Here is a 12,334-nt window from a genome sequence, read left to right as displayed (position 1 = left end):
TATCGGCTTAAAATCCCCTTGTCCGAAAGGGCCATTTTCGGCCATAATTTTCGGCAGTGAAAATTTTGGTGCACCCCTAGTTTTCTTAGTAATAACCTTGGTGCCATAGAGTGGTGTAGGGATTAGAACCTAATTTTATTAGTTGTCTATGTTAATGAAGAAATGAACAATATCTGTGGTGATCTAAGGTTGTGATGGGGTAATATTTAATGTCCCTTGAAGATATTTGTGAATTAGAGGTTAATGTTATTTGTATAAGAAGTAATTTGACACAGTTCTAATGACAAGATATATGGTATAATTGATATTACAAGGAAAATAGGAGAAGTGAAATTCACAACAGAGGGCACGGGGTTAACTGTGACCTCCTCACCCAAGGAGAGAAAGAGTACAAGGAAGAAAAGAAAACACCAAAGGCCTCAGTGTCCTATCTCAAAAATAAAATCTATGACGGACTTCGGCAATATGTAGAAATAGTTAGATTTAATCACATATAAAATATGATAAGAATACAATATAAAAAAAATAAAAATAACCCGCAGGGCCCATGCGGTTAATAGTAGCCGGACTCAATATTGTTCTTACAGTAGAGATAATAAACAATAACCTATACTAAAATAAAAAAATTTAATACAGATAATAAAAATCAGTTAATCATAATAGCAATGTATGAATGATCCAGAAATAATGGATGTCCACCTTCAAATGAAAAGATATGAAAAGATATACCGTAGTTCCACTTAGTAATGGAAAATGTGGTAGATGTCCACCTGTAAATGAAAAAAGTCCACCTGCAAATAAAGGCAAAAAGTCTCCACAAACGTGATGGATAAAGGCAAAAGTCTCCACAGATATAACCACCTATGACATGGTAAATGTTTCCCCTCATATACGGGTGTGCAGTTCCCTTTAAATATAGCTTTGATGGCTATCTGTTTGGCCACTAGGCATAGATGGCCTGTAAAAGGAAACAGTTTTTCGGCACTTAGTGCCACTCACCGCTCCACGTCGGGGCCTCCGAGTGTCCTCCGATGCTCTAGTGTGTCCTCCTGTGAGCCACGCGCCTGCCGGCGTCTCAGATGTCCCCCACGGCCACGCGCTGGCGAGCTTTCGGTTCTCGCGGTCAGCTGATTGCAGGTCAGCTGACCATAGGTTGATTGCTCCCGAGATGGTTTAACCTGTGGTAGTGATGACAAGGCTGTGTATAGGTGATAGAATGGTGATGAATGGATGAAATCAGGTGGAGATGGATGTCCAACAGTTAGGGGAATAGCAATTAACCCCTTGCGAACCAGCAGATAGTTCAAAACTTGCCGAGTGAAAGTTCCATGTGAACATCGGTCTAGCACTGCGGTAGTGCAACAATAGTGAAAAATAACTGTTTTTTATTATCTGTATTTTATTTTTTATTTTAGTATATGTTATTGTTTATTATCTCTACTGTGAGAACAATATTGAGTCCGGCTACTATTAACCGCATGGGCCCTGCGGATTTTTTTATATTTTACTCTTATCATATTTTTATATGTGATTAAATCATCTAACTATTTCTACAATTGATATTACCTCTACTGCCTAATGTGTAATATTTCTGTCTGACTTTTCCTATAAATGTATATTTTAATGGATTTAATAAACAGCAGTACAGAATACAGTAGGGTGCCACACAGTGATGTATTTTGGTTTGTGCTGCCCTAAACCTTGCAACCTGGGAACCCCCCTCTCCTACCTATGACTTGTGACGCACTCAGCCATTCCTTAGCAACTGCGGTGCTGCTTCTGGCCCATGATCAAAATCCAACAGATGCCAGTCTGTATATATAATATACAAGAGCAGTGTATACAGACAGATTATATAAACTGTAAATATAGAGAGAAGATAGGGTGCCACCCCCCTTGAACTGCTGCCCTAGGCCTGTGCCTTGTTTGCCCAGTGGTAAATATGCCACTGGTTCCACATAATGGAAATAAATGCCCCTATGTATTAGGGAAAAAAACACTCACCAGTCAGGTTTGTTGCAGTTTGAATGAATGAACAATAAAGTACAGAAAGTACTAAGTACTAAATTGGATTTTAAATGCTTTACACTGCAAAGTAGCATCTGTTCTGCAAAACTATTATCACAACATGTGGAATAACATAGGATGCATCAGTATCAGCCATAGATTTACTATAATTATCTTAGAATTATTCTAGTTTACTTTCCTTTAGGACCTGTAATGGATTATGTACTTTCATTTGTAATTGTAATTTTGTGTATGCAGTCTGCATGAATGAAGATGATTCTTGCAAATGAAAAACAATTACTATTTTTTGTATTGATGTCTAATTATGCTGTTTGCACACTAGGTAGGGCTTTATGGTAACTATTGGTTGCAGTAATATTGATGTAACATAAAACTGACAACCCTAATGTTTGCTTATGGAGGACAAAAGTCACAAATACCTTGTGACAATGCTGGAATTCTTGTTGTCAGACATTGTTCCAATGTACAAAAAGTCATCATGAAGTCCTTACCTAACCTGGCCAGTGAGATATATATTTTTTGTACATATTATATCATCAATGTTTACGAAAAAAAATTTCATTTTCAATAACAGATCATCATGACAGATACCATTTTTGGCAATGGAGCAGATCAATGGGTGTGCCCCAATGACAGACAACTAGCCCTCAGAGCCAAGTAAGTTTTACCAGTCAAATTCTAATGACATTGTTATAATAATAATTAAAAAACAACAACTTAAAAACAACTTAAAAAGCAAAGGTGATTAAGGGCCGCATGACATGGGGGCAATTATTGGGCAATTATTGGCCAAACAGGTAGATATTGCTCTATGTAGTATGGCCAGCCGACAATTAAGCTGACGTCGGCTAATCGGATTAGTTTGATCTGCTTAAAAATCATTGGCTGCAAATCTTCATTTGTAATAGGGGACATAAGGCTGATTAAAGGGGCAATTCATGTTGCCCCCTTGCATTGCAGTCAAGCCTCCTAATGATGTATTGGATGATGATTGGATTCAGGAGTTCGAGAGTAAAAGGCAGAATAAGTCTGGGTTCACACCAAGTTTTTGCATCTTGTTAAAAGCCTGATTTTTTTTTTGTCAACATTAGAAAAAAAAGTTTATTTAGGCCGTTTTTCCACTTTCCAGTTTTTTGAGGCAAAGTCAGAATGGTCTTCATAAGGAATGGGAAATATAAAGGAAGAACTCATACTTCTTCTTCCTCATGGATCCACGTCTGCAGTGACAGTGGGGAAGATTTATCAAAATCTGTGCAGATGGAAAGTTGACCAGTTGCCCATAGCAACCAATCAAATGTTTTTTTTTCCCATTTTTTTTAAAAGGCCTCTGAAAAATAAAAGAAGGATTCTGATTGGTTGCTATGGACAACTGGTCAACTTTTCCACTGCACGTTTTGATAAATCTCCCCAAGTATTCAAAACAAAGCCCTAAAGTGTTACTGTCATTAAAAACAACTTCTGACATATCCATCCGAGAGGTCAATCCATTCCTCTGCATAGAAATTGTATTTTAGGCCTACTGTGTTGGTAGTAGTTGTAGAGAATTCAGGACGATTACAGAGGATTCAAGGTGTCAAAGTATTATAAATCCCATACAAGTAACCCCCATTTAAGAAAACTACATCCCTTATGGAATTAATATAGGGGTATAGTGAGAATTATTTGTTGGTGAAATGCTGCTAACCTACCCAACCATCTATAATGTAAAATGCAACTAAAAAAAATTATGTTATTTAAACCTCAGAAGGAAGGTAACACATTTATTCTGCATTTTATCCTCTCACCCAGCATTGCAACTGGGGGGGGGGGGGGGGGGGGGTCTACTATTATTGACATTTAAATGTGTAAAGGGGCTTGTCAGTAAAAAAAATTTAATGTTATGGACAATATACAAGGCAGGAGAGAAATGTAGAGCAGTGTGGTAAATTTCAAAGCACTGAAGACCCAAAGCAGGCAGTGTGGTACACATTTCACACACATATCCTGTGTCTTTTCTTTTTTTGCTCAACTGTTTTTTTATTAAGGACATTTTTCTTTAAAACAGATATTTTCCTGTGTCTTTTCTGATGCTTTATTTTGAGCGCATGCAGATTCTTCTATTGGGCTTCTGTTTTTTTTTAAGTGGGGGGACTTCTGTGGTGAAATGTTTTCCAGGAACAATCCTGCTCATGTTGCTGCTATATGTTCTGTCCTCTCCTTCCTGGATAGCAAATAACAGGGATTTGATCACCTTTTCCTAAAATTGCAGCAATGTATTCCTACTGCCATTAAAAAATTTTACAAAACAAAATAACTGTATAAAGCTATAAGGGTCAGGTGACCGGGCATCTTCCTATACCATACCCTTGTTTTGTGTATGGTGTTCCATGGCTTTATGGCCTGATACGAAAGATCAATGCCACCCATACTCCTGTAGGCTCAGGGGTACTGCAGACATCATGAATACTGGTTAGGATTGGGATGTCTCTTTTGTCTGCTGCAGAGCAGCACCCACCCTATTGACTGTCCCAGAAATGTTTGGCGGAGGCCTTTCTGGTTTTTAAAAATAATGCCACAGGCCAATGGGGATTTAGAGGCAAGGACTTTGAGGTAAAAAAAAAGTGCATACACTCTAAATGGTTATAACTGGTGTAATACTGCACAGAACACTTTTATTTTGAAGGCACCATATAAACTTCAGATTCATCCACTGCAATTTTATGTCCAGGGGTCAATATTTGAAAAATGCGGGCTGCTGTCACTGTTCTTTTGCAGGGGGGTTTGTGGGCTGCTGTGACTGTTCTTCTGCCGGGGAGTGGGTTGAGCGGCGCGACGGGGCAGGGGGGGGGGGGGCTTGTACGGGGGTTGCGGGCTGCTGTCACTGTTCTTTTGCCGGGGGGGGGGGGGGGGGGGGTTGTGGGCTGCTGTGACTGTTCTTCTGCCGGGGAGTGGGTTGAGCGGCGCGACGGGGCCGGGGGGGGGGGGGGGTTGCGGGCTGCGCGGCGGGGAGCGGAATGTGCGGCCATCACAGATCCGGTGTTCACCTATACAGGGTGCCTCCAGTTGTTTCCCCACTACAACTCCTAGCATGCCCTGACAGCCAATAGATGTCAGGGCAAGCTGGGAGTTGCAGTGGGGAAACAGCTGGAGGCACCCTGTATAGGTGAACTAAGGGCAGAAGTGTCGGCCCCAGCAGGCATCAGTGACGTGGTGCCTGCTGGGGAAGTCTGCCTGGTAGTGAGCACACTGCCAGGCAGACAAAAGGCACTTTTAATATGTAAAAAAAAAAAAAAATTAAAGGCAGGGAGGTGGTTAGGGATAGATGGGTTATAGGCAGGGACAGAAAAAAGAAAAAAAAGTGATGGTGGGAGCTACCCTTTAAATTTGTGGTGTCTGGGCATGGGCTGCAATTGTTATTCACCCCTTCAGAACCATGCTAATTTTGGCCTCAAGGACCAAGGCCCATTTTTCTAATCCAACCTGTCCCACTTTATGTTCTAACTTTGGAATGCTTTAACTTATCCAAGTGATTAAGAGATTGCTTTTTCTTGAGTTATTGTACTTAATGTTAGTGGTAAATTTTGGTCGATACCTTCTGCATTTTTGTGTGCAAAATTCTATAAGAAGCGTTAACGATTTTTCTGAATTCCAGATTCCCAACTTGTAAGGAAGATAGTCATTCTGCAAAAATTAGCTATAAATTTACATTTACAATATGTCTACTTTATTTTAGCATAATTTGTTAAACATCCTTATACTTTTTTATGACGTTACGGGCCTAAGAAGTTTGATAAAAATTTTCAAAATGTTAGAGAAAACTTCTAAACCAGATATTCTTAGGGACCAGTTCAGTTCTGCAGTGGATTTTAGGGGTCTGTATGTTAGAAGCCCCTATAAATCACCTCATTATAAAAAAAGCAACCCCTTAACCCCTTAATGACAATGGACGTAAATGTGCGTCATGGTGCCGTGGTACTTAACGCACCATGTCGTACATTTACGCGCCGCCATGACCGCGAGCGCCGGACCGGTGCTCGCGTCATGCACGGCAGGTCCCGGCGTCTATCAGCAGCCAGGGACCTGCCAGTAATGGTGGACATCCGCGATTGCGCGGATGTCTGCCATTAACCCCTCAGATGCTGTGATCAATACAGATCAGGGCATCTTCGGCAGTGCGATACTTTGAATGCATGATCGGATCGCCCGCAGCGCTGTTGCGGGGATCTGATCATCCAGCATGGCAGCCGGACGGTCCCCTCAGCTGTCTCTGGCTGTCTCCTGGGGTCATCTGCTCTGGTCTGAGATCTAGCAGACCAGAGCAAAAGATTACCGATAATACTGATCAGTGCTATGTCCTATGCAGAGCACTGAACAGTATTAGCAATCAAATGATTGCTATAAATAGTCCCTTATGGGGACTATTATAGTGTAAACAAGTGTAAAATAAAAAAGTTAAAACATTAGAAAAATCCCCTCCCCCAATAAAAAAGTAAAACATCCGTTTTTCCTATTTTACCGCCCAAAAAAGCATAAAAAAATTATTAATACACATATTTGGTATCGCTGCGTGCGTAAAAGTCTGATCTATTAAAATATATTGTTAATCATCCCGTATGGTGAACAGCATAAACGTAAACATTTTTTAAAAAGTCCACATTTTATTCCCAAAAAATATATAATATATATAACTGTAAACTACAGTTCATGGCACAAAAAAATTTGCCCTCATACTGCCCCATATACGGAAAAATATTTGTTTGGTTGCGCCGTACATTTTATGATAAGTGATGTAATTGCAAAGTACAATTGGTGACGCAAAAGACAAGCCCTCTAATGGGTCTGGGATGGAAATATAAAAGAGTTACGATTTTTAGAAGGCGAGGAGGAAAAAACATAAATGCAAAAATAAAATTGGTCTGGTCCTTAAGGTCAAAATGGGCCTGGTCCTTAAGGGGTTAAACTATTTAAAGAAAGACAAATTGATGTTTTTATTGGTACTTGGGCATATCTTTATTCTGTGGTAGGATTATATAGGTTTATCACATCAGTGCAGAACAGTTGCTAGTGGCATGGGCCCCCCCAAAAAACTGAAAAAAAAAAACCCTACACCTGGAAAAAAAAAGCCTACAGTAGATGTAAAAAAACACTACTCTACACCTACACTACTGAAATAAATAAATTGAAAGCACTATACATTTACATGCACACGCCTACCCCTCCCCCCCCCCTTAAAATTTCATCCCCCCGAAGGCTCTTTAAGGTGGAGGAGGTATACGCCATGCGCTTGCCTACAACACTTAAGATTACCAAGGAGGGAGAGGAGAAATACCCCATATTTCTTCCTCCTCATCATCCAGTGATGATGAACCCACTAGAAGGCAGTGCCGCAAGGCAATGCCAGTAAAGGCCCCCCATACTGGGTACCCTGTACCTGGAAAATGTCTCCATTCCCCTTCATAGATGCTATGAGACAACTATGAGACACTGATTCCTGAGTCTGTTGAGTGCCCAGGAATCCAAATTGACCCCACAGTCCTCTGCAATGGAGTTTACAATAGATGGACCCCCATCAGAGCAGCCAAGATGAGGACATATCGGGGCCTCATCCTTTTAAGAAATCCAGCAGCTTCCATTACATCCCTTTAGTAAAACGAGGTGCAGAAATATTTATCACCTATAGAGGAGGTGTACATTTTTGAGATTTTAGGTGTCGAGAGTCAGCCTTAAAGTCACATGTGAGGGGGATGCGCCACCGACAAATGCCACCTCACAGTCTCTGCAACGATCAGCCATCCTGTGCAAATCCCTAATTTAAGCCTCAAATGCGCATGCGGTTCTCTTGTCATATTTCAAGGCAACCTTTTACGTCCACATATGGAATATTTCTGTAGTTGAGAGAAAATGTGTTACTTATTTTGTGATGGTTTCTCCTTTTACCTCTTGTGAAAATAAAACATTTGGGACTACATTGTACTATATTTTTTATTTACACATTTCCTTTAAATTCTTAAAGAGTACCTGTCTAAACTAACTCAGATTATATTCCCTAAGCCTGCAACAGCTGTACCTCGCCATGCCCCGCACGCATTTCCTGAGTTTGGTCTCCAGCCAGGCCAGGAGGAGACCAAACTAACTGATTGACTTGCGGCTGGGAACAGAACAGAGCCACCTGGTGGTAGTTTTTTTTCTTTTATCACATTAAAAACATATAAAGGTTGAGAATTTTAACAGCAAGAAAATAGCAAAGTGTCTTATAATTACATAAGGAACAATATATTAAAAGTTTAGTACTCTTTAAAGGGTTAAATGTGGTCCATTACGCATAAACTAGCAATTATTTACAAAATATGCAAATTATAAATTGATGACCACTGCAAAAAAACTTCTACGGTACACACAAATGCATTGGTGTGTTAAAATTGCTCTATGTGAAAAGTCACAAAAAAATTACAATTCAGCTTGCTGCGTCTTTTATCAGGGACAATTTACACAAAAAAAAAAAAAAAACACAATGATAAATTTCACCAGTCTAGATACAGACTCTGCACAATCTCTGCTTCATCTTCACTTGCTGTGTCCATATCTGAAGATAAAATGTCATATACCTTCTCAGTGCTGTAATGCCTTTTGTACCCTGATGTGATCTGTTCCCTCCGGGTCTCGCCATGAGGCTGGGAGGGTGTACTTTAGTGCCTCGGGGAGTGGTAACCCCCGAGGTGCCGAAACTCACTGGGTGTACTGGCTCACTGAGTTCAAGAACTGGCACCATAAACTCTTCGCCTTGTGGCACTCACCTCTTGATTCCCGGCCTTCTGGCTAGGATCAGAGAAATTTTTATAGATCCGGACGGATGTCTGGGCAGTATATTTACGCACATTCACATATCTATTTATTTTTGTCACCTTGTCACTTTTTGTGGGTTGTGTGTCCACAGGATTGTAAGGATGCTGTAGCCCTTCTTGGTGTCCCTCCTAGCAGTCTAGGGTAGGTTTGTGTGGCCATTTGGTTCTGCACCTCCCTGCAAAAACCCCGGGTACTCCTGCATGGGCAGGGTACCGACTGGTAACGGCACTGTGGGCAGATACCTTGGCTAACGCCAAGGGGGATGCTGGGAGCATTTGTGGTCCCTTAGTAGCTTCTGCGAAAAGGGTCATCGAACATGGAACCTCACAGGTACCTTTTGGTCCGGAGGCGAAGGCAAGGTTTGTTGGGGGGTGTTTTTCTGTCAGAGAAGGGCTTGCGATAGACTGCATCCTTTGTGCACGTTTTTTTAGTGTAACATGTTTTGCACTTTTTCTTGCACTTTGGGTGATTCAAGAGCATGTTCCTTGGCTCTTAGATAAAAAAAAAAAAGCCTTTTGTAGTAGTGAGTACAAGAGCAAACTGGCGACTAAACACTGCTCCTAAATTTATTTAACAGACCAACTGGTGACTAAAATGTATTACTAAATTATTTATTACTTATTAAAATGTACTTATCCAAAATGTATTTGGACCAAGCAACCAGACACTAAAATGTTCTAAATTTAATAAAATATATTATGCAAAGGAGCTCATCACACCACCTTCTCAGGTAGCATGCACTAAGATCAGCACTGGCCTTTTTACCCAGAAAGCCCGCAGAGTACCAATGAGCTTTTTGAATCTCCGTTCTACACCGGAAGCGGTGCTCCTCCCTAAGGAGAATACTTGCCCCTTTTTAAAAATATATTAAAAGTTTAAAAGCCTTGGATGGAGTACTTAAGTAATAAGTAATTTCCCTTGATTTAAAATTTTTTTATTTTTTTTTAGGACAGAGGCATGAATGGTATCGTAACCCCCAGTGGGAAACCGGCTGCTAGTTACGAGCGAGTTCTGAACGTACCCTGAAGGAGAACTTCAATTAAAAAAATGTATAAATGTATCCACTATGTCCAGGTTGCCGGAATAAAAATAATAAACTTTAACTAACTTTTCACCGCTCCCCTGGTGCTGCCAATATCGCAGTCCTGTCCTCCTGCCCTGGTCTTCTTCTGGCTTTTGGTGCACGATTAAAATAATATATAATGTTAATGAGCCCGTACAGTGAACAGCGTATACGTAAAGAAACAAACAACCTCAAATTGCTGCTTTTTGGCCACATCATTTATTTCAGAAAATGAAATAAAAAGTGATCAAAAAGTCACATGTACGCAAAAGTGAAACCAATAAAAACTACAGATAACAGTTAAAAAAAAAAAAAAACAACCCTCATACATCTCCGTATATGGAAAAATTATAAAGTTATAGGGGCAAAATTGGGCAATTTTGGGCAGTTTTTTTTTTTTAAAAACCAGTACAATAATAGTAAAGCATGTACCCATGGGTATCATTTTAATCATATTGACTAGAGATGAGAAAACTTTCAAAAATTTGATTCGGCCAATACGCCAATTTTTTCGAAAAAATGTCTTTTGATCCGAAGTTATTCGCAGTGAATCTATATTAAAAACGGCTATTACTGGCCTACAGAGAGCCTCAATACGCATTGAGGATACACGCATATGGATATGGAGTGTGCTGGGGTAGTGAAATAATACTGTCATTCAGAATGACATGCAGATTACCAGCATCGCTTTTAGAATCGCTACCGCAGAACGGCACAATGACAGAGCCTGGAGGTGGCATCAGTATGAGGAGACCATATAGTGGCTGAATGACACAGTGTGGAGGTGTTGGCTGCAGGAGGAGACCATATAGTGGTTGAATGACACAGCGTGGAGGTGTTTGCAGCAGTAGGAGACCATATAGTGGCTGAATGACACAGCGTAAAGGTGTTGGCAGCATGAGGAGACCATATAGTGGCTGAATGACAGCGTGGAGGTGTTGGCAGCATGAGGAGACCATATAGTGGCTGAATGACACAGCCTGGAGGTGGCTGAAGCATAAGGAGACCATATAGTGTCTGAATGGCATAGCCCAGAGTTGGCAAAAGCATGAGGATACCATTGAAATTTAAGAATTTTAAATAGAAATTGAAGATTTTGAAATTGAACTTTTAACTCCCAAGTTTTAGTGTCCCTGGCGTTTGGGTACAAAGGACCAAATCTAACAAGGAGTCACATGTCACATGACAGCACAATGACAGAGCCTGGAGGTGGCATCAGTATGAGGAGACCATATAGTGTCTGAATGGCACAGCCTGGAGGTGGCTGAAGCATGAGGATACCATATTGTGTCTGAATGGCACAGCCTGAAGGTGGCATCAGGAGTCCTGAAAGTGACCCTAATGCAAGGAATTTCTGAAACTGGGCACCAGCACCTTAATTATGTTTTGCAGTATCCATGGCAGCACAGTGAGAGAGCCTGGAGGTGGTAGCATCAGCATGAGGAGACCATAGAGCAGCATAATTAGAGAGCCTGGAGGTGGAAGCATCAGCATGAGGAGACCATATGGTGGTACAATAACAGTGCCTGGAGGTGGTAGCATCAGCATGAGGAGACCATATGGTGACACAATGACAGTGTGAAGGCGGTAGCATCAGCATGAGGAGACCATGGAGCAGCGCAATGAGAGAGCATGGAGGTGGCAGCATCAGCATGAGGAGACCATATGACTGCACAATGACAGAGCATGGAGGTGGCAGCAGCAGTATGAGGGCCATGCCAACTGAGGGTTGAGTGTGAGGAACCCACCGACTGTTGACTGGGGGGTGTTGGATGTCACTTGGGATGAAGTGGATGACTGCGCGAACCGATCAATCATGGTTGCTGGTTTAGACACGACTGCTAGCTGACACAGGGAGCTCAGACCTCTCGCTGCGACTCCGTCTGCCACACACCCCCTACTCTGCTGCGACCTCTGCCTGCGCCTGATGAATTTAGGCTTCTGCCACTCATCTGTGCACATCCTGGCACTACTCTGCCTGACATACTTATTGCGTATATCAGGGGAGTACAATACACTTCACTACGCTTAAAACAGTATTTGTCTAGAACAGCAGCAGGTGTGTACTATTGGCTGTCCTTTCACAGTATCTATGCCCTTAACAGATAAACAAGTACAAAATTGTACACTACTTAGATGTATGTGTGTGGTATGCACTTATGAGGGCAGAAAAATGCACTACAATACGCCTAAAAACTCTGCATTTTTGTAAAACACCAGCCGGTAATGACTTTTGTCTGTCCTTTCACAGCATGTAGGCCCTTGACAGATTAACAGGTACAAAATAGTACACTACTTAGATGTATGCATGCGGCATGCACTGATGAGGGCAGAAAAATGCCCTACATTACGCCTAAAAACTCTGTATTTTTGTCACCAACAGAAGATTACTTTTGTCTGTCCTTTCACAGTATAGGCTCT

The 12,334-nt window shown here is 41.3% G+C and overlaps 1 protein-coding gene across 12 annotated transcripts in view; it reads left to right on the top strand.

Annotated features, from left to right (window-relative positions):
• RPH3AL (rabphilin 3A like (without C2 domains)) overlaps positions 1-12,334 on the top strand; it is a 413,105-nt gene that overhangs the window by 150,300 nt on the left and 250,471 nt on the right. For all 12 annotated transcript variants that reach the window (XM_056556894.1, XM_056556890.1, XM_056556888.1 and 9 more), the window contains one exon: positions 2,603-2,685. In XM_056556894.1, coding sequence (XP_056412869.1) covers positions 2,609-2,685 — 77 coding nt within the window. In that variant the 5' untranslated portion in view covers positions 2,603-2,608. The remainder of the gene's footprint in view (positions 1-2,602; positions 2,686-12,334) is intronic.

This window comes from Hyla sarda, chromosome 2 (assembly GCF_029499605.1).
Source record: "Hyla sarda isolate aHylSar1 chromosome 2, aHylSar1.hap1, whole genome shotgun sequence".
Lineage (NCBI taxonomy): Eukaryota > Metazoa > Chordata > Amphibia > Anura > Hylidae > Hyla > Hyla sarda.
This window is presented reverse-complemented; position numbering and strand designations above follow the sequence as displayed.